This window comes from Salmo trutta, chromosome 6, assembly GCF_901001165.1.
Source record: "Salmo trutta chromosome 6, fSalTru1.1, whole genome shotgun sequence".
In the NCBI taxonomy this organism is placed as follows: Eukaryota; Metazoa; Chordata; class Actinopteri; order Salmoniformes; family Salmonidae; genus Salmo; species Salmo trutta.
The window spans coordinates 59,501,450-59,520,021 of NC_042962.1; the positions used below are offsets into that span (position 1 = coordinate 59,501,450).

The 18,572-nt window shown below is 45.4% G+C and overlaps 2 protein-coding genes across 3 annotated transcripts in view; one reads left to right on the forward strand and one right to left on the reverse strand.

Moving 5' to 3' along the window:
* Positions 1 to 9,207, forward strand: part of LOC115196474 (potassium voltage-gated channel subfamily H member 3) — a 43,236-nt gene extending 34,029 nt beyond the window's left edge. For both annotated transcript variants that reach the window (XM_029757336.1, XM_029757337.1), the window contains exons 12-15: positions 6,830 to 7,053; positions 7,717 to 7,817; positions 8,191 to 8,243; positions 8,400 to 9,207. In XM_029757336.1, the coding sequence (XP_029613196.1) occupies positions 6,830 to 7,053; positions 7,717 to 7,817; positions 8,191 to 8,243; positions 8,400 to 8,816 (795 nt within the window). In that variant the 3' untranslated portion in view covers positions 8,817 to 9,207. The remainder of the gene's footprint in view (positions 1 to 6,829; positions 7,054 to 7,716; positions 7,818 to 8,190; positions 8,244 to 8,399) is intronic.
* A 170-nt stretch (positions 9,208 to 9,377) lies between these two features.
* On the reverse strand, positions 9,378 to 11,326 carry LOC115196475 (gamma-crystallin S-like). Its single transcript, XM_029757338.1, has 2 exons — positions 10,970 to 11,326; positions 9,378 to 9,650 (listed from the first exon to the last, which is right to left on the reverse strand). Exons 1-2 carry the CDS (start codon positions 11,294 to 11,296, stop codon positions 9,378 to 9,380), a joined length of 600 nt encoding a protein of 199 aa, XP_029613198.1. The 5' UTR covers positions 11,297 to 11,326.
* Positions 11,327 to 18,572: the final 7,246 nt, after the last annotated feature.

Here is an 18,572-nt window from a genome sequence, read left to right on the forward strand (position 1 = left end):
ACTATGGGGACGTTGGGCTGGTATAGAGAGAAGAGGAGGAGAGACCCTCTGATCTAAATATAGGTCTCTACTATGGGGACGTTGGGCTGGTATAGAGAGAAGAGGAGGAGAGACCCTCTGATCTAAATATAGGTCTCTACTATGGGGACGTTGGGCTGGTATAGAGAGAAGAGGAGGAGAGACTCTCTGGTCTAAATATAGGTCTCTACTATGGGGACGTTGGGCTGGTATAGAGAGAAGAGGAGGAGAGACCCTCTGATCTAAATATAGGTCTCTACTATGGGGACGTTGGGCTGGTATAGAGAGAAGAGGAGGAGAGACCCTCTGATCTAAATATAGGTCTCTACTATGGGGACGTCGGGCTGGTATAGATAGAAGAGGAGGAGAGACCCTCTGATCTAAATATAGGTCTCTACTATGGGGACGTTGGGTTGGTATAGAGAGAAGAGGAGGAGAGGAGAGACCCTCTGATCTAAATATAGGTCTCTACTATGGGGACGTCGGGCTGGTATAGAGAGAAGAGGAGGAGAGACCCTCTGATCTAAATATAGGTCTCTACTATGGGGACGTTGGGCTGGTATAGAGAGAAGAGGAGGAGAGACCCTCTGATCTAAATATAGGTCTCTACTATGGGGACGTTGGGCTGGTATAGAGAGAAGAGGAGGAGAGACCCTCTGATCTAAATATAGGTCTCTACTATGGGGACGTTGGGCTGGTATAGAGAGAAGAGGAGGAGAGGAGAGACCCTCTGATCTAAATATAGGTCTCTACTATGGGGACGTTGGGCTGGTATAGAGAGAAGAGGAGGAGAGACCCTCTGATCTAAATATAGGTCTCTACTATGGGGACGTTGGGCTGGTATAGAGAGAAGAGGAGGAGAGGAGAGACCCTCTGATCTAAATATAGGTCTCTACTATGGGGACGTTGGGCTGGTATAGAGAGAAGAGGAGGAGAGGAGAGACACTCTGATCTAAATATAGGTCTCTACTATGGGGACGTCGGGCTGGTATAGAGAGAAGAGGAGGAGAGACCCTCTGATCTAAATATAGGTCTCTACTATGGGGGACGTTGGGCTGGTATAGAGAGAAGAGGAGAGAGGAGAGACCCTCTGATCTAAATATAGGTCTCTACTATGGGGACGTTGGGCTGGTATAGAGAGAAGAGGAGGAGAGACCCTCTGATCTAAATATAGGTCTCTACTATGGGGACGTTGGGCTGGTATAGAGAGAAGAGGAGGAGAGGAGAGACCCTCTGATCTAAATATAGGTCTCTACTATGGGGACGTTGGGCTGGTATAGAGAGAAGAGGAGGAGAGGAGAGACCCTCTGATCTAAATATAGGTCTCTACTATGGGGACGTCGGGCTGGTATAGAGAGAAGAGGAGGAGAGACCCTCTGATCTAAATATAGGTCTCTACTATGGGGGACGTTGGGCTGGTATAGAGAGAAGAGGAGGAGAGGAGAGACCCTCTGATCTAAATATAGGTCTCTACTATGGGGGACGTTGGGCTGGTATAGAGAGAAGAGGAGGAGAGACCCTCTGATCTAAATATAGGTCTCTACTATGGGGACGTTGGGCTGGTATAGAGAGAAGAGGAGGAGAGACCCTCTGATCTAAATATAGGTCTCTACTATGGGGACGTTGGGCTGGTATAGAGAGAAGAGGAGGAGAGACCCTCTGATCTAAATATAGGTCTCTACTATGGGGACGTTGGGCTGGTATAGAGAGAAGAGGAGGAGAGACCCTCTGATCTAAATATAGGTCTCTACTATGGGGACGTTGGGCTGGTATAGAGAGAAGAGGAGGAGAGACCCTCTGATCTAAATATAGGTCTCTACTATGGGGACGTTGGGCTGGTATAGAGAGAAGAGGAGGGGAGGAGAGACCCTCTGATCTAAATATAGGTCTCTACTATGGGGACGTTGGGCTGGTATAGAGAGAAGAGGAGGAGAGGAGACCCTCTGATCTAAATATAGGTCTCTACTATGGGGACGTTGGGCTGGTATAGAGAGAGAGGAGGAGAGGAGAGACCCTCTGATCTAAATATAGGTCTCTACTATGGGGACGTTGGGCTGGTATAGAGAGAAGAGGAGGAGAGGAGAGACCCTCTGATCTAAATATAGGTCTCTACTATGGGGACGTTGGGCTGGTATAGAGAGAAGAGGAGGAGAGGAGAGACCCTCTGATCTAAATATAGGTCTCTACTATGGGGACGTTGGGCTGGTATAGAGAGAAGAGGAGGAGAGACCCTCTGATCTAAATATAGGTCTCTACTATGGGGACGTTGGGCTGGTATAGAGAGAGAAGAGGAGGAGAGGAGAGACCCTCTGATCTAAATATAGGTCTCTACTATGGGGACGTTGGGCTGGTATAGAGAGAAGAGGAGGAGAGACCCTCTGATCTAAATCTAGATCTCTACTATGGGGACGTTGGGCTGGTATAGAGAGAAGAGGAGGAGAGACCCTCTGATCTAAATATAGGTCTCTACTATGGGGACGTTGGGCTGGTATAGAGAGAAGAGGAGGAGAGACCCTCTGATCTAAATATAGGTCTCTACTATGGGGACGTTGGGCTGGTATAGAGAGAAGAGGAGGAGAGACTCTCTGGTCTAAATATAGGTCTCTACTATGGGGACGTTGGGCTGGTATAGAGAGAAGAGGAGGAGAGACCCTCTGATCTAAATATAGGTCTCTACTATGGGGACGTTGGGCTGGTATAGAGAGAAGAGGAGGAGAGACCCTCTGATCTAAATATAGGTCTCTACTATGGGGACGTCGGGCTGGTATAGATAGAAGAGGAGGAGAGACCCTCTGATCTAAATATAGGTCTCTACTATGGGGACGTTGGGTTGGTATAGAGAGAAGAGGAGGAGAGGAGAGACCCTCTGATCTAAATATAGGTCTCTACTATGGGGACGTCGGGCTGGTATAGAGAGAAGAGGAGGAGAGACCCTCTGATCTAAATATAGGTCTCTACTATGGGGACGTTGGGCTGGTATAGAGAGAAGAGGAGGGAGTGACCCTCTGATCTAAATATAGGTCTCTACTATGGGGACGTTGGGCTGGTATAGAGAGAAGAGGAGGAGAGACCCTCTGATCTAAATATAGGTCTCTACTATGGGGACGTTGGGCTGGTATAGAGAGAAGAGGAGGAGAGGAGAGACCCTCTGATCTAAATATAGGTCTCTACTATGGGGACGTTGGGCTGGTATAGAGAGAAGAGGAGGAGAGACCCTCTGATCTAAATATAGGTCTCTACTATGGGGACGTTGGGCTGGTATAGAGAGAAGAGGAGAGACCCTCTGATCTAAATATAGGTCTCTACTATGGGGACGTTGGGCTGGTATAGAGAGAAGAGGAGGAGAGACCCTCTGATCTAAATATAGGTCTCTACTATGGGGACGTTGGGCTGGTATAGAGAGAAGAGGAGGAGAGACCCTCTGATCTAAATATAGGTCTCTACTATGGGGGACGTTGGGCTGGTATAGAGAGAAGAGGAGGAGAGGAGAGACCCTCTGATCTAAATATAGGTCTCTACTATGGGGACGTTGGGCTGGTATAGAGAGAAGAGGAGGAGAGACCCTCTGATCTAAATATAGGTCTCTACTATGGGGACGTTGGGCTGGTATAGAGAGAAGAGGAGGAGAGGAGAGACCCTCTGATCTAAATATAGGTCTCTACTATGGGGACGTTGGGCTGGTATAGAGAGAGAAGAGGAGAGGAGAGACACTCTGATCTAAATATAGGTCTCTACTATGGGGACGTCGGGCTGGTATAGAGAGAAGAGGAGGAGGAGAGAGCCCTCTGATCTAAATATAGGTCTCTACTATGGGGGACGTTGGGCTGGTATAGAGAGAAGAGGAGGAGAGGAGAGCCCTCTGATCTAAATATAGGTCTCTACTATGGGGACGTTGGGCTGGTATAGAGAGAAGAGGAGGAGAGACCCTCTGATCTAAATATAGGTCTCTACTATGGGGACGTTGGGCTGGTATAGAGAGAAGAGGAGGAGAGGAGAGACCCTCTGATCTAAATATAGGTCTCTACTATGGGGACGTTGGGCTGGTATAGAGAGAAGAGGAGGAGAGGAGAGAACCCTCTGATCTAAATAAGGTCTCTACTATGGGGACGTTCGGGCCTGGTATAGAGAGAAGAGGAGGAGAGACCCTCTGATCTAAATATAGGTCTCTACTATGGGGACGTTGGGCTGGTATAGAGAGAAGAGGAGGAGAGGAGAGACCCTCTGATCTAAATATAGGTCTCTACTATGGGGACGTTGGGCTGGTATAGAGAGAAGAGGAGGAGAGACCCTCTGATCTAAATATAGGTCTCTACTATGGGGACGTTGGGCTGGTATAGAGAGAAGAGGAGGAGAGACCCTCTGATCTAAATATAGGTCTCTACTATGGGGACGTTGGGCTGGTATAGAGAGAAGAGGAGGAGAGACCCTCTGATCTAAATATAGGTCTCTACTATGGGGACGTTGGGCTGGTATAAGAGAGAAGAGGAGGAGAGGAGAGACCCTCTGATCTAAATATAGGTCTCTACTATGGGGACGTTGGGCTGGTATAGAGAGAAGAGGAGGAGAGGAGAGACCCTCTGATCTAAATATAGGTCTCTACTATGGGGACGTTGGGCTGGTATAGAGAGAAGAGGAGGAGAGACCCTCTGATCTAAATATAGGTCTCTACTATGGGGACGTTGGGCTGGTATAGAGAGAAGAGGAGGAGAGACCCTCTGATCTAAATATAGGTCTCTACTATGGGGACGTTGGGCTGGTATAGAGAGAAGAGGAGGTGAGACCCTCTGATCTAAATATAGGTCTCTACTATGGGGACGTTGGGCTGGTATAGAGAGAAGAGGAGGAGAGACCCTCTGATCTAAATATAGGTCTCTACTATGGGGACGTTGGGCTGGTATAGAGAGAAGAGGAGGAGAGGAGAGACCCTCTGATCTAAATATAGGTCTCTACTATGGGGACGTCGGGCTGGTATAGAGAGAAGAGGAGGAGAGGAGAGACCCTCTGATCTAAATATAGGTCTCTACTATGGGGACGTTGGGCTGGTATAGAGAGAAGAGGAGGAGAGACCCTCTGATCTAAATATAGGTCTCTACTATGGGGACGTCGGGCTGGTATAGAGAGAAGAGGAGGAGAGGAGAGACCCTCTGATCTAAATATAGGTCTCTACTATGGGGACGTTGGGCTGGTATAGAGAGAAGAGGAGGAGAGACCCTCTGATCTAAATATAGGTCTCTACTATGGGGACGTTGGCTGGTATAGAGAGAAGAGGAGGAGAGGAGAGACCCTCTGATCTAAATATAGGTCTCTACTATGGGGACGTTGGGCTGGTATAGAGAGAAGAGGAGGAGAGACCCTCTGATCTAAATATAGGTCTCTACTATGGGGACGTTGGGCTGGTATAGAGAGAAGAGGAGGAGAGGAAAGTAAACAAGAGGTGGAGGAGGGGGTGAACAAGGGGGAGGGAGAGAGAGGTTCAGATGAAAGGAAAATGGGAGAGAGGGGGTTGGAGGGAGAGGGAGACAGATGCGTTCACAGTTACCCGATGAAGAATTAATAAGCTAATTACAGTACATCAAAAGGATCTTGTCTCCCTCCGATGCAGGATTAATTTTTTATTAAAGATAGAGGTGGGGGGGACAGAATAAATAAGGAAATGAAACAGAGAGAGCAGAACAGTCCTGGTTTTGCACGACTAGGATTCCTATTATAAAGGATATTAGGCTTCTTACAGTAGTGTCATTGTGAATAGTGTTTGTCTTCATATGTCAGTATTGTGAATGTTAATTTGTCTTATATAACGTGCATTATCCTCATGTAAAATATAATTCTGAAATATCATAGTGCAGCAGTCATTTAGCAGTATTGTGTCTTCATGTTGCGAATGGAAGTGTATTTATCTTGATATCCTAGTATTGTGAATGGTAGTGTATTTATCTTGATATCCTAGTATTGTGAATGGAAGTGTATTTATCTTGATAGTATTGTGAATGGTAGTGTATTTATCTTGATAGTATTGTGAATGGAAGTGTATTTATCTTGATAGTGTTGTGAATGGTAGTGTATTTATCTTGATATCCTAGTATTGTGAATGGTAGTGTATTTATCTTGATATCCTAGTATTGTGAATGGAAGTGTATTTATCTTGATATCCTAGTATTGTGAATGGAAGTGTATTTATCTTGATAGTGTTGTGAATGGTAGTGTATTTATCTTGATAGTATTGTGAATGGTAGTGTATTTATCTTGATAGTGTTGTGAATGGTAGTGTACTTATCTTGATATCCTAGTATTGTGAATGGTAGTGTATTTATCTTGATAGTGTTGTGAATGGTAGTGTATTTATCTTGATAGTATTGTGAATGGAAGTGTATTTATCTTGATAGTATTGTGAATGGAAGTGTATTTATCTTGATAGTATTGTGAATGGAAGTGTATTTATCTTGATAGTATTGTGAATGGAAGTGTATTTATCTTGATAGTATTGTGAATGGAAGTGTATTTATCTTGATAGTATTGTGAATGGAAGTGTATTTATCTTGATATCCTAGTATTGTGAATGGAAGTGTATTTATCTTGATAGTATTGTGAATGGAAGTGTATTTATCTTGATAGTATTGTGAATGGAAGTGTATTTATGATGATACCTGGAATGCAGCAGTGTTTTCAATGCTAGTCTTTATGTTAAATCAATGAGTCCTCTGCTGATCAAACTTAAACATCAACACTCAATCCTTCCACTTTTCTCTCCCTCTTCTACCCCCTCCCCATCTCTCTCTCTCTCTCTCTCTCTCTCTCTCTCACACAAACACAGATGGACTGGGTGACTAACGGTGGTTTTGTGAAGAAGCTTTCCTCAATCAAAGAGGACGAGGAGGGGTCTGAGGAGGCTCAACACTCGCCCCTCCCCAAAATGCCCCGTTCCCCTCTGGGTCTGGGATGGGGGCTGCGCTCGCCCCTGCGTAGCCCCTCCCGCCCCACCACTCTCCAGATTCCTGTGGTGAGCTTCAGATGCGCCCCTCTGGACCTCAGTCCCAGGTAGGAACCCTCCGTTGCAAGGGGGCATGTGCTGGGGGGAGCGCTTTAACAGACGGACTGTTTGTCAGTCAATCTGTGATGGTTTTGATGACATCAGCATCCAGTGCAACTTTTATTATGACTATTGAAATTGACTACGGTTCTCGTACCACAGGCTACTGAATGAGCTATGAAGACGTACTATAGGATCAAATAAAGGAAATATAGGATTATAGGCGATTATTCCACAACCTTATTCTAGGCTATTCCAGATTGTCTCTACCAGTCAGAGTGGGGGAGTGTTTCAGAATGATGCCAGGTCACAGAGGGACAATGGCCACTTTGTTTACTACCTCATCATCTGGCTGATAGTGCTTAGAGCCTATTTCACAGCTTAGCACAGAGCACGTTGTGCAGATCCATTCATTTATGTTGTGTTCAGATCACTGTTTATATCAGGATCAACAGTTCATTGGTGTTCTTCTGCCATCTGGTGGCCACAATACAAACTGATATACATGTCTGTTTCTCTCTCTCTCTCTCTCTCTCTCTCTCTCTCTCTCTCTCTCTCTCTCTTTCACCCCATCTCTCTCTCTCTCTCTCTCTCTCTCTCTCGCTCCCTCTCTCCCTCTCTCTCTCTCTCTCTCTCTCTCTCCCTCTCTCTCTCTCTCTCTGTATCTCTAGGTTTGTGGATGGCACTGAGACAGACAGTGTTAGTAGTTTGGGCCAGAAGTTTGACTTCAGCCCCAGTGTGACCCAGAACATCCCACCCAGCTCTAGTCCAGGTAGGCCACATTCATAACCTCCTAAACACAATACTGTACAGCATTGCTATGCATAGTGATATCCTTTAATCTAGATGAGCACACACAACTGTTCTGGGATATTTCAATGTGCTGCTAAGTGGGTTTTATAACTCTTTAGAACTTATTTGCTCTCTTTCCTGCATGAGCTCTCTCTCTCCCACCGCCGATGACATGGACGTCGATTAAGGCAGCCCCCCGCATCTCTCTGATTCAGAGGGGTTGGGTTAAATGTGGAAGACACATTTCAGTTGAATGCATTCAGTTGTGCAACTACCTAGGTTTCCCCCTCTCCTATTTTCTCTCTCTCTCTCTCTCTCTCTCTCTCTCTCTCTCTCTCTGTGTCTGTCTACAGGAATGCAGGAGGATGCAGAGACCGTACAGACTATTACTAAACTGACAGAAGAGGTGAGTGGCATACGGCAGCACCACTGAGGAATAACTGCCATTCCTAGACTGGATTTTAATGGCAATTCTTAACTTTGCCTTATTTGTTCCTCCCTCTCCCCTTCTCCCTGCCCTATGCCCTACTCTCTCCCTGCCCATGTCCTGCCCCCTTCCCAGATGACTAGCCTATCCCTGCAAGTGTCACAGGTCAGCCAGGACCTCCAGGAAATGACACGGCTGCTCAAGCCCCTCCTCCAGCCCCTCCTCCTCCAAGGCTCTTCCCAGTCCATCCTCTCCTCCCTTATGGCTGCCCTGACTCCGCCCACCAGTGAGACTCTCAGTAGCTCCACCCCTCCACCTCCCAAAACTCCTTCCAACACCAACTTACTGCTGTTGGAAGATACAGAGATAGGGGAGGTAGGGGGGGAGGTAGGGGGGGAGAGGAGACACCTGGATTGCCACTTCCAGACACCTTCCGGGGGTCTGACACCCATCCCCCTGCCCCATCCTCACCCGGCTTCTATAGGGGCAGAGATGACCCCGACTAGCCCTGTTCAGCTCAGCTTCATCGACGAGGAGAGGACCACTGTCTGAGAGAAAGGATTCACCAACACAGGACTGGCATGACGAGACTGGCATCCTGGCATGGCTGGCATGACACCCCTCATATCACTGCATGAGGCACATGCCCACGGCTGCCCTGGGTTACTGTTTATTTAATACTAAGATAACATGAAGTAAGTTATTATTACCACATGTATTTTTTCCTAATATGAAATGTTATGAACTGACCAGTTATTGTTATACCATATCTATCACTGGCTATGATTAAATGAAACACATCAAAAATATAAACGTCTTGTTTTACAGTTTAGGCTCTAATTGGTTTGACGCAGAGTGACTGCAGAGAGGATCTTGTCCATTGGTTGTTGGCTGTATTACACATTGTCAGACACCAAACACACAATAAAAACACAACTGGTCAGCTGCTTGCCAGTCAGGGTTTTATTTTAGCTGGTGGCCGTGGCTCAGTGTTAGGCCCATCTCTTGGGTGCCCATTGGTTGGTGTTGAGAATGGTAGGAGATGACTTGATCGAGCATTGGGCAGGAGGGATCGGATTGGTTGGGCGAGAGGGGGACAACTCTAGACCCTGGTTACTCAGTGAGGCGTCTGAAGGACTGGACGTTGGGACACACCGCGCCCCAGTCCGTGGGCTTGCGGTACTCGCCCTTCTCCAGGAGATACTGACGGCCCTTGTAGTTGGGGTGCTCGTAGAAGACCCACCAGCCGCCCAGCACCTTGCAGGAGTGCACCTCGCGCCAGTGGAACTTCTCCAGCATGGAGGGGCAGTCCTCGGTGGCCTCGAACGCCTGGCCTGCCAAGTCTCCCTTCCCATACAGCTGCAGCTTGTAGGGGATACCGCTAGCCTGGAGGAGGGGGGTAAGGTGGGGGCATCAGTACAGAGGGGAGGGCAGGATAGGTCAAACGGAAGGAAGCAGGGATATAGAAAGACATCAGACATATTCTGGATCTCATTCTCAGATCTCTACAATTCAAGATGATCAACAGGATTTAAATACTGAATGTTACACCAGCTGCATGCTGGGTAAGTCTAGTCTATGTTACTGCTACATTAATACTGAATGTTACACCAGCTGCATGCTGGGTAAGTCTAGTCTATGTTACTGCTACATTAATACTGAATGTTACACCAGCTGCATGCTGGGTAAGTCTAGTCTATGTTACTGCTACATTAATACTGAATGTTACACCAGCTGCATGCTGGGTAAGTCTAGTCTATGTTACTGCTACATTAATACTGAATGTTACACCAGCTGCATGCTGGGTAAGTCTAGTCTATGTTACTGCTACATTAATACTGAATGTTACACCAGCTGCATGCTGGGTAAGTTGAGTCTATGTTACTGATACATTAATACTGAATGTTACACCGGCTGCATGCTGGGTAAGTTGAGTCTATGTTACTGCTACATTAATACTGAATGTTACACCAGCTGCATGCTGGGTAAGTCTAGTCTATGTTACTGCTACATTAATACTGAATGTTACACCAGCTGCATGCTGGGTAAGTCTAGTCTATGTTACTGCTACATTAATACTGAATGTTACACCAGCTGCATGCTGGGTAAGTCTAGTCTATGTTACTGCTACATTAATACTGAATGTTACACCAGCTGCATGCTGGGTAAGTCTAGTCTATATTACTGCTACATTAATACTGAATGTTACACCGGCTGCATGCTGGGTAAGTCTAGTCTATGTTACTGCTACATTAATACTGAATGTTACACCAGCTGCATGCTGGGTACGTCTAATCTAACTTCCTGCTACATTACATTGATATTTCATAACTCCTTGTAATTATCTCTGATTAAGACAAAAACAACTGGAAAATACATACTGTATATTTGTGTATTTCTAGAACAGATACACAGTATTCATGTAACTCTATCTATATAACAATATATATATAACATTATCTAAATAAGAATATATACAATTCCCCTAGAGTCAAAAAACACATCTACAAGTTTGATGCACACTGACTCAGGTGCGAATGGAACTCTATTCGCTGTTTAGTGCACTACTTTAGACCAGGGCCCATTGGGCACTACTTTAGACCAGGGCCCATTGGGCACTACTTTAGACTAGGGGGCACAGAAAATACCTTTCTCTCTTCTACACAACTACACCACCTCTTTACCATAATGGCTCATCCACTTACAAAGTGAACCATCTTGCAGGAGCAGACGTGGTCGTTGAGGCCCATCCAGCGCTGGTAGTCAGGGTACTCTTCCCTGGTCAGTACATACTGGTAGCCGGTGTAGTTGGGCCTCTCGTACACCACCCAGGCACCACTCTCCACCCTGATGGAGTTACAGCGGCTCAGGTAGGAATGGAAGTCTGTGCAGTCGCTGTCACACTCATAGCGTCGGCCCTGGTAGTTCTTGTCCTCGTAGAACACGATCTGGAGAGACAGAATACAATAGACTGTATTCTGATAACAGATTGACCTATGTTGTTGTCCCCTTGAGCTAAATCTAATGTCCATTTGGAACCATTAAAAGACTGTTATCCTAACTGGGTACTACTAGTGTTTACTACTGATCACATTGGTCACGTAGACATGTTTTGCAGTTGTTATCGCAGGTGTAGAGAAATGCTTATGTTCCTGACTCCAACAGTGCAGCAATTCCTAACAATACATGCAAATCCCAAAAATACAAATAAATAATACAAATGTAAAAATATTAGAACGAGCAATATCAGAGTCCGGAATATATTGCAAATATATACATTATGGTGTGTATAGACAGTATATGAATAGAAAATATGTGTACGGCAGTAGTTGACTAGAATACAGTATATACATATAAAGTGGGAAAAACAGTATGTGAACATTATTAAAGTGACCAGTGTTCCATTATTAAAGTGACCAGTGTTCCATGTCTATGTACATAGGGCAGCAGTCTCTAAGGTACAGGGTTGAGTACCGGGTGGTAGCCGGCTAGTAACAGTGACTAAGTTCAGGGCAGGGTACAGAGCGGAGGCTGACTAGTGGTGACTGTTTAACAATCTGATGGCTTGGAGATAGAAGCTGTTAATCAGTCTCTCAGTCCCAGCTTTGATGCACCTGTACTGTCCTCCTTCTGGATGGTAGCGGGGTGAACAGGCCGTGGCTCGGGTGACTGAGGTCCTTGATGATGTTCTTGGCCTTCCTGTAACACCGGGTGCTGTAGATGTCCTGAAGGGCAGGCAGTGTGGCCCCGGTGATGTGTTGGGCTGACCGCACCACCCTCTGGAGAGCCTTTCGGGTGTGGACAGTGCAGTTGCCGTACCAGGCAGTGATACAGCCCGACAGGATGCTCTCAATTGTACATCTGTAAAAGTTTGTGAGGGTCTTAGGTGACAAGCCACATTTCTTCAGCCTCCTGAGTTTGAAGAGGCGCTGTTGCTCCTTCTTCACCACACTGTCTGTGTGGATGGACTATTTCAGTTGTCAGTGATGTGTATGCAGAAAAACTTGAATATTTTTACCTTCTCAACTGCGGCCCGTCGATGTGGATACGGGGGTGCTCCCTCTGAAGTTTCCTGAAGTCCATGATCAGCTCCTTCATTTTGTTGACATTGAGGGAGAGGTTATTTTTCTGGCACCACTCAGCCAGGGCCCTCACCTCCTCCCTGTAGGCTGTCTCGTCATTGTTTGTAATCAGGTCTGCCACTGTTGTGTCATCTGCAAACTTGGTGATTGAGTTGGAGACGTGCGTGGCCACGCAGTCATGGGTGAACAAGGAGTACAAGAGGGGGCTGAGCATTCACCCCTGTGGGGCCCCAGTGTTGAGGATCAGCATAGTGGAGGTATTGTTGCCTACCTTCACCAGCTGGGGTTGGCCAGTCAGGAAGTCCAGGACCCAGTTGGACAGGGCGGGGTTCGGACCCAAGGCCCTGAGCTTTGTGATGCGCTTGGAGGGTACTATAGTGTTGAATGCTGAGCTGTAGTCGGTGAACAGCATTCTTACATAGGTATTACTCTTGTCCAGATGGGATAGGGCAGTGTGCAGTGCGATGGCGATTGCATCATCTGTGGATCTGTTGGGGTGCTATGCAAATTGTAGTGGATCTAGGGTGTTGGGTAAGGTGGAGGTGATATGATCCTTAACTAGTCTCTCAAAGCACTTCATGATGACAGAAGTGAGTGCTACGGGGCGATAGTCATTTAGTTCCAGTTACCTTCACTTTCTTGGGTACAGGAACAATGGTGGACATCTTGAAGCAAGTGGGGACAGCAAACTGGGATAGGGAGAGATTGAATATGTCCGTAAACGGACGCAGGACTCAACCTTCGCCTCCCGAGCACGTTGGGGAGTTGCAGCGATGAGACAAGATCAAAATTGGGGAGAAAAACGGGGTAAAATACAAAAAATACCAATAATAATAATCTGTGATTGTCTGGAGTCCCTGTCACATACGTCTCGTGTCTGAGTTGGTGAATTGTGACTCCACTTTGTCTCGCCTGTTTGATTGCTTTACGGCGGGCATAGCTGGTCTGTTTGTACTCGTCCATGTTCCCAGTCACCTTGCCGTGGTTAAATGTGGTGGTTCGCGCTTTCAGTTTTGCATGAATGCTGCCATCTATCCACAGTTTCTGGTTTGGATAAGTTCTAATTGTCACCGTGGGAACATCATCCTCTATACACTTCCTGATGAACCCAGTCACCGTGGGAACAACATCCTCTATGCACCTCCTGGTGAACTCAGTCACAGTGGGAACAACATCCTCTATGTACCTCCTGGTGAACTCAGTCACAGTGGGAACAACATCCTCTATGTACCTCCTGGTGAACTCAGTCACAGTGGGAACAACATCCTCTATGTACCTCCTGGTGAACTCAGTCACAGTGGGAACAACATCCTCTATGTACCTCCTGGTGAACTCAGTCACAGTGGGAACAACATCCTCTATGTACCTCCTGATGAACCCACCGTGGGAACAACATCCTCTATGTACCTCCTGGTGAACTCAGTCACAGTGGGAACAACATCCTCTATGCACCTCCTGGTGAACTCAGTCACAGTGGGAACAACATCCTCTATGTACCTCCTGGTGAACTCAGTCACAGTGGGAACAACATCCTCTATGCACCTCCTGGTGAACTCAGTCACAGTGGGAACAACATCCTCTATGTACCTCCTGATGAACTCAGTCACAGTGGGAACAACATCCTCTATGTACCTCCTGATGAACTCAGTCACAGTGGGAACAACATCCTCTATGTACCTCCTGGTGAACTCAGTCACAGTGGGAACAACATCCTCTATGCACCTCCTGATGAAATCAGTCACAGTGGGAACAACATCCTCTATGTACCTCCTGATGAACTCAGTCACAGTGGGAACAACATCCTCTATGTACCTCCTGATGAACTCAGTCACAGTGGGAACAACATCCTCTATGTACCTCCTGGTGAACCGAGTCACAGTGGGAACAACATCCTCTATGTACCTCCTGGTGAACCCACCGTGGGAACAACATCCTCTATGTACCTCCTGGTGAACTCAGTCACAGTGGGAACAACATCCTCTATGCACCTCCTGATGAACCCAGTCACAGTGGGAACAACATCCTCTATGCACCTCATGGTGAACTCAGTCACAGTGGGAACAACATCCTCTATGTACCTCCTGGTGAACTCAGTCACAGTGGGAAAAAATCCTCTATGCACCTCCTGATGAACCCAGTGACAGTGGGAACAACATCCTCTATGTACCTCCTGGTGAACTCAGTCACAGAGTCAGTGTATACGCCAATGTTATTCTCAGAGGCAACCCAGAATATATCCCAGTCCGCATGATCGAAAATTATCTTGAAGCATGGATTCCGATTGGTCAGACCAATGTTGAACCATCCTTAGCTATAGTAGTTCTGGTGTTTGTATCAACAGTATCAAACAATGCTACGATCAATGACATTATCGAAGCTAACATACGGCATAGCATGAGAATAAACTCCCTGCCTACTGCCTGAAGACTATCGTCAATTCAAGAAGACTCATTTCAAATGAGCATTGACTAAATTGACACATACTCAATGACTTAGTTATAACAGACAGAATGCAGCAACCGCTCCCCACACTATCTGACAACATCAAAACATAGACTACTGCATCCGTCCTTCAGTTTAAAAGTCACCCTTTGAAGCAATCAAATCATAGAATCCCCTTGCAGGTATTAAGTATGTTTTAGACAATGTTTATTTTTTGCGTTCCCCTCCAAACACCGGTGTGTGTGTGTGTGTGTCTGTGTGTGTGTGTGTGACGCCACTGTGCTCCTTCAGCTAAAGCCGTTATCCTGTCCTCCGGTCGTTCCATACTCACCCGTCCCATCTTTGACATGGTTGTAGTACTGCCCAAGTCTCCCTGTGTGAGGTGGTGCTGGTTCCCGTACCCGCTCCCCCTCCCTTTTATACCAGCCGGGCCGGGCCAGGCTGGGCCTTTGTTTTATCAAACCGCTACAAATGCTTTGTCATGAAAATGAGATCCAAAAATTGAGTCAGTGATTCGAATGCTGTTCATGTCATTTCCAGAAAAGACAAGTGGGGATTATATGGCATAAAGGACTGAACTGACTGAACACGCGGGGGGGGGGCACTGACCCTGTGAACAGCCCCCCCCCCCTAACTCCCCACCCCACTGAGGTAAACACACAAACAGATACACACACATGCCAATATTATAAAGATCAAGACACTCACTAACCGACAGACACACACACCAAATCACTTTTCACACATTTGGTTTTTAATAAACACTCACCACAGGAGGTTGGTGGCACCATAATTGGGGAGGATGGGTTCGTGGTAATGACTGGAGCGGCATCAGTGGAATGGTATCAAATACATCAACACATGGTTTCCAGGTGTTGATTCCATTCCATTGACTCCATTCTGGCCATTATTATGAGCCATCCTCCCCTCAGCTGCCTCCTGTGACACACACATTAATAACAATATCAGTGCCACAGCCAAGACCTCTGCCAAAATGTGAGATCCCAGATGAGTTGGATTATTGCGTTCCAGGACATTGAGAGAACAGAACTGCTGAGTCAACTCCCTCTGTTCTCTATCAAAATACCAACATAATCAATAGCTGCACCGTTTCATCCAATGATCAAGCTGGAAAGCAGCTGTCATTCAAGTCAATGACCAATCATTACAGCATTAGGCTACTGCTGGGTTGTGACAGAGCCGTCGTACCCGCCCAATGAGGGGAGGGTTCACATGGCCTCTATGGGCCTGTTTGTTTGTGTGTGGAATGGATGCAATACAACACTACAATACAACACTACAATACAACATTACAATACAATAAGACATATCAATACAATACTACAATACAATAATATAATGCTACAATACAATACTACAATACAATAAGACAATATAATATAATACGATAATACAATACAATAATACAACACAATAACACAAGACAATAATACAATCAATGAATACATCAATACATAAATGAAATAGTACAATAATACAATCAAATAATACAATAATACAACACAATAATACAAAACAATAATACAATACAAAAATAAAATACAATTCAATAATACAATACAAAAATACAATTCAATGGTACAACAATACAACACAATACAATAATACAACACATTACAATAATGCAATACTATACAATACACTACATGACAATAATACAAGACAACAATACAATGAAATAGTACAATACTACAATACAATACTACAAGACAACAATACAAAAATACAATACAATAATACAATAATACAATATAATACAATAAAGTAATATAATACAGTAATACAATAAAATAATACAATAATACAATAATATAAGTAAGGTGGGATAATCAACGAGCGGTTATGCATAATGGAAAATAATACAACTCTGTGGAAGGTCAGTTCCACTCAGCTTGCGCGTCACACACCGTAACGTCTTCATTCCTTTCCGGAGAATGCATGGAGCCCCGAGTTGATTATCCCTTTCATACCTTGAATATAATTTATCACATTTTCCGCTAGAAATGTGTTCATTTTCCGCTAGAAATGTGTTCATTTTCCGCTAGAAATGTGTTCATTTGTTGGTAGAAATGTGTTCAGTATCCACTAAAGTAGCTAGCAAGTTTACTATAGTGCTACAATAGTTGCCGTGGTAACCAAACAAACAGACTAGTTCAGCTAACTAAACCATCAGTCCTAGCTTGCCATTATGAAAAACGAATTCAACAATGCCAAAAATGCTTTCAATTCGACTTTTGCTTTCAAAAGCACCTCAAACATAGAACATGTAAGAATGAACTAAAGCCATTGAATTATACCATGCAAATATACCATGCCTTATAGGGAAATAATGCACACTCTAGAATGCCCTTCGAGACAATCAGAAACAAGTATTCAACAATGCCATGGTATAATTCTCTATATTTGCCAGAGAGTTGAGAAGCACCAGAGAGCTGATACTGTAACTACTGCATGGACACCTCTCTATCAGTCTGGTGAATTCTGGTTCTAGACTGATTGACTTCCTGTCTCTGACCTGGTGAGACTGACAGAGGCACATTCATCTAGCTATTGAAATAGGCAGTAGTCTTGCAGTAAACACATTTTTGTGGCTGGTGTGTATATGGGTAGCCTCACTGTTCAATGTTGGAATCCTTGTCCAATTCTCTACTTTAAATAACCACAGCGCAGCACTCAAACGTAACTAAACTGTCTTGCCACTGTCTGTCAGCGACACCTGTCTGTCACCCTGCACCTCCAGCAGCTGCCACAAGGGGGCAGCATCTCCACAGTATAAAGCCTCCTATCATGTGTTCACTAAATGTATCAGTTGAAAAGGAAATTAGGTAATTTTTCCATTCTGGTCTCCATGGTTTCTGTTGGTTGAAAGAGTCCACATCAGTCATGGTCTCCATGGCGATGAGGTGGCAAGCCAGCACACTTCGCTAACAAACTTACTTAACCCCTGGGACAGTGACTGACATTGCTATTGTCTTTCTAAGTTCACAAATAAGTTGGTCTCCAATAACCACCATTTATTTGTATTAGTCTATGGCCTAATGAATTGGTTTGGCATTGGCAGTACTAAGTATGGTGTTGGATAGTGGAGACAGGTGTTGTGAAACAGACCCAGAGGAGTGTCTTGTTTGGGTTTATTCAGTCAGTTTCATGCTATTGCACTACATTTTCATGCAATTAGTTCAGTTTCAAATGTAAACATGTCAATATTTACAGTTACAGGCAAGGAGAGAAAGATTGTTTGCCTTGAGTTCTGGTGGAAGCCGTCTTTGAGGGGGCCCTAAATCACCCCACCCCACACACACAAACACACGCAAACTTGTGCACGCATATACACATAGACATGCAAGCGTGTGCACACGCATACACACAGACTTGTCTCTCCTGGATCAGGGTTAATAACTGTGTGGTTAGCTGTCAGAGGCACTTAGTGTGAAGCTGGGCAGGCAGAGACGGCTAACATACACACACACACACACACACACACACACACACACACACACACACACACACACACACACACACACACACACACACACACACACAGGCTCTCTGGCTGTTAAGGAGCCCTGGCTCTGCACAGAGAGGAGGATGGGATGAATGAAAGAGAGAAAGGAAGGCAGGCAGGACAAAGGGTAGTTATTCCAACAGTAAGAGAGGTTAAGTGTGATGTTGTCCCTTACAGGTGAGATCTGCTGAGACATAATGAGACTGGACAACTTCCTTCATCCACAAGTTCACACACACTGTCTGGAAAGAGGACGCT

What these genes read in the sequence shown, in the direction of transcription:
- LOC115196475 (XM_029757338.1), bottom strand. Translation starts at nt 11,296, where the DNA reads ATGGACATTAGATTTAGCTCAAGGGGACAACAACATAGGTCAATCTGT. An exon ending in CCTGCAAGATGGTTCACTTT is followed by an intron (nt 9,651 to 10,969) that starts GTAAGTGGATGA and finishes CCCCTCCTCCAG; the next exon opens with GCTAGCGGTATCCCCTACAA.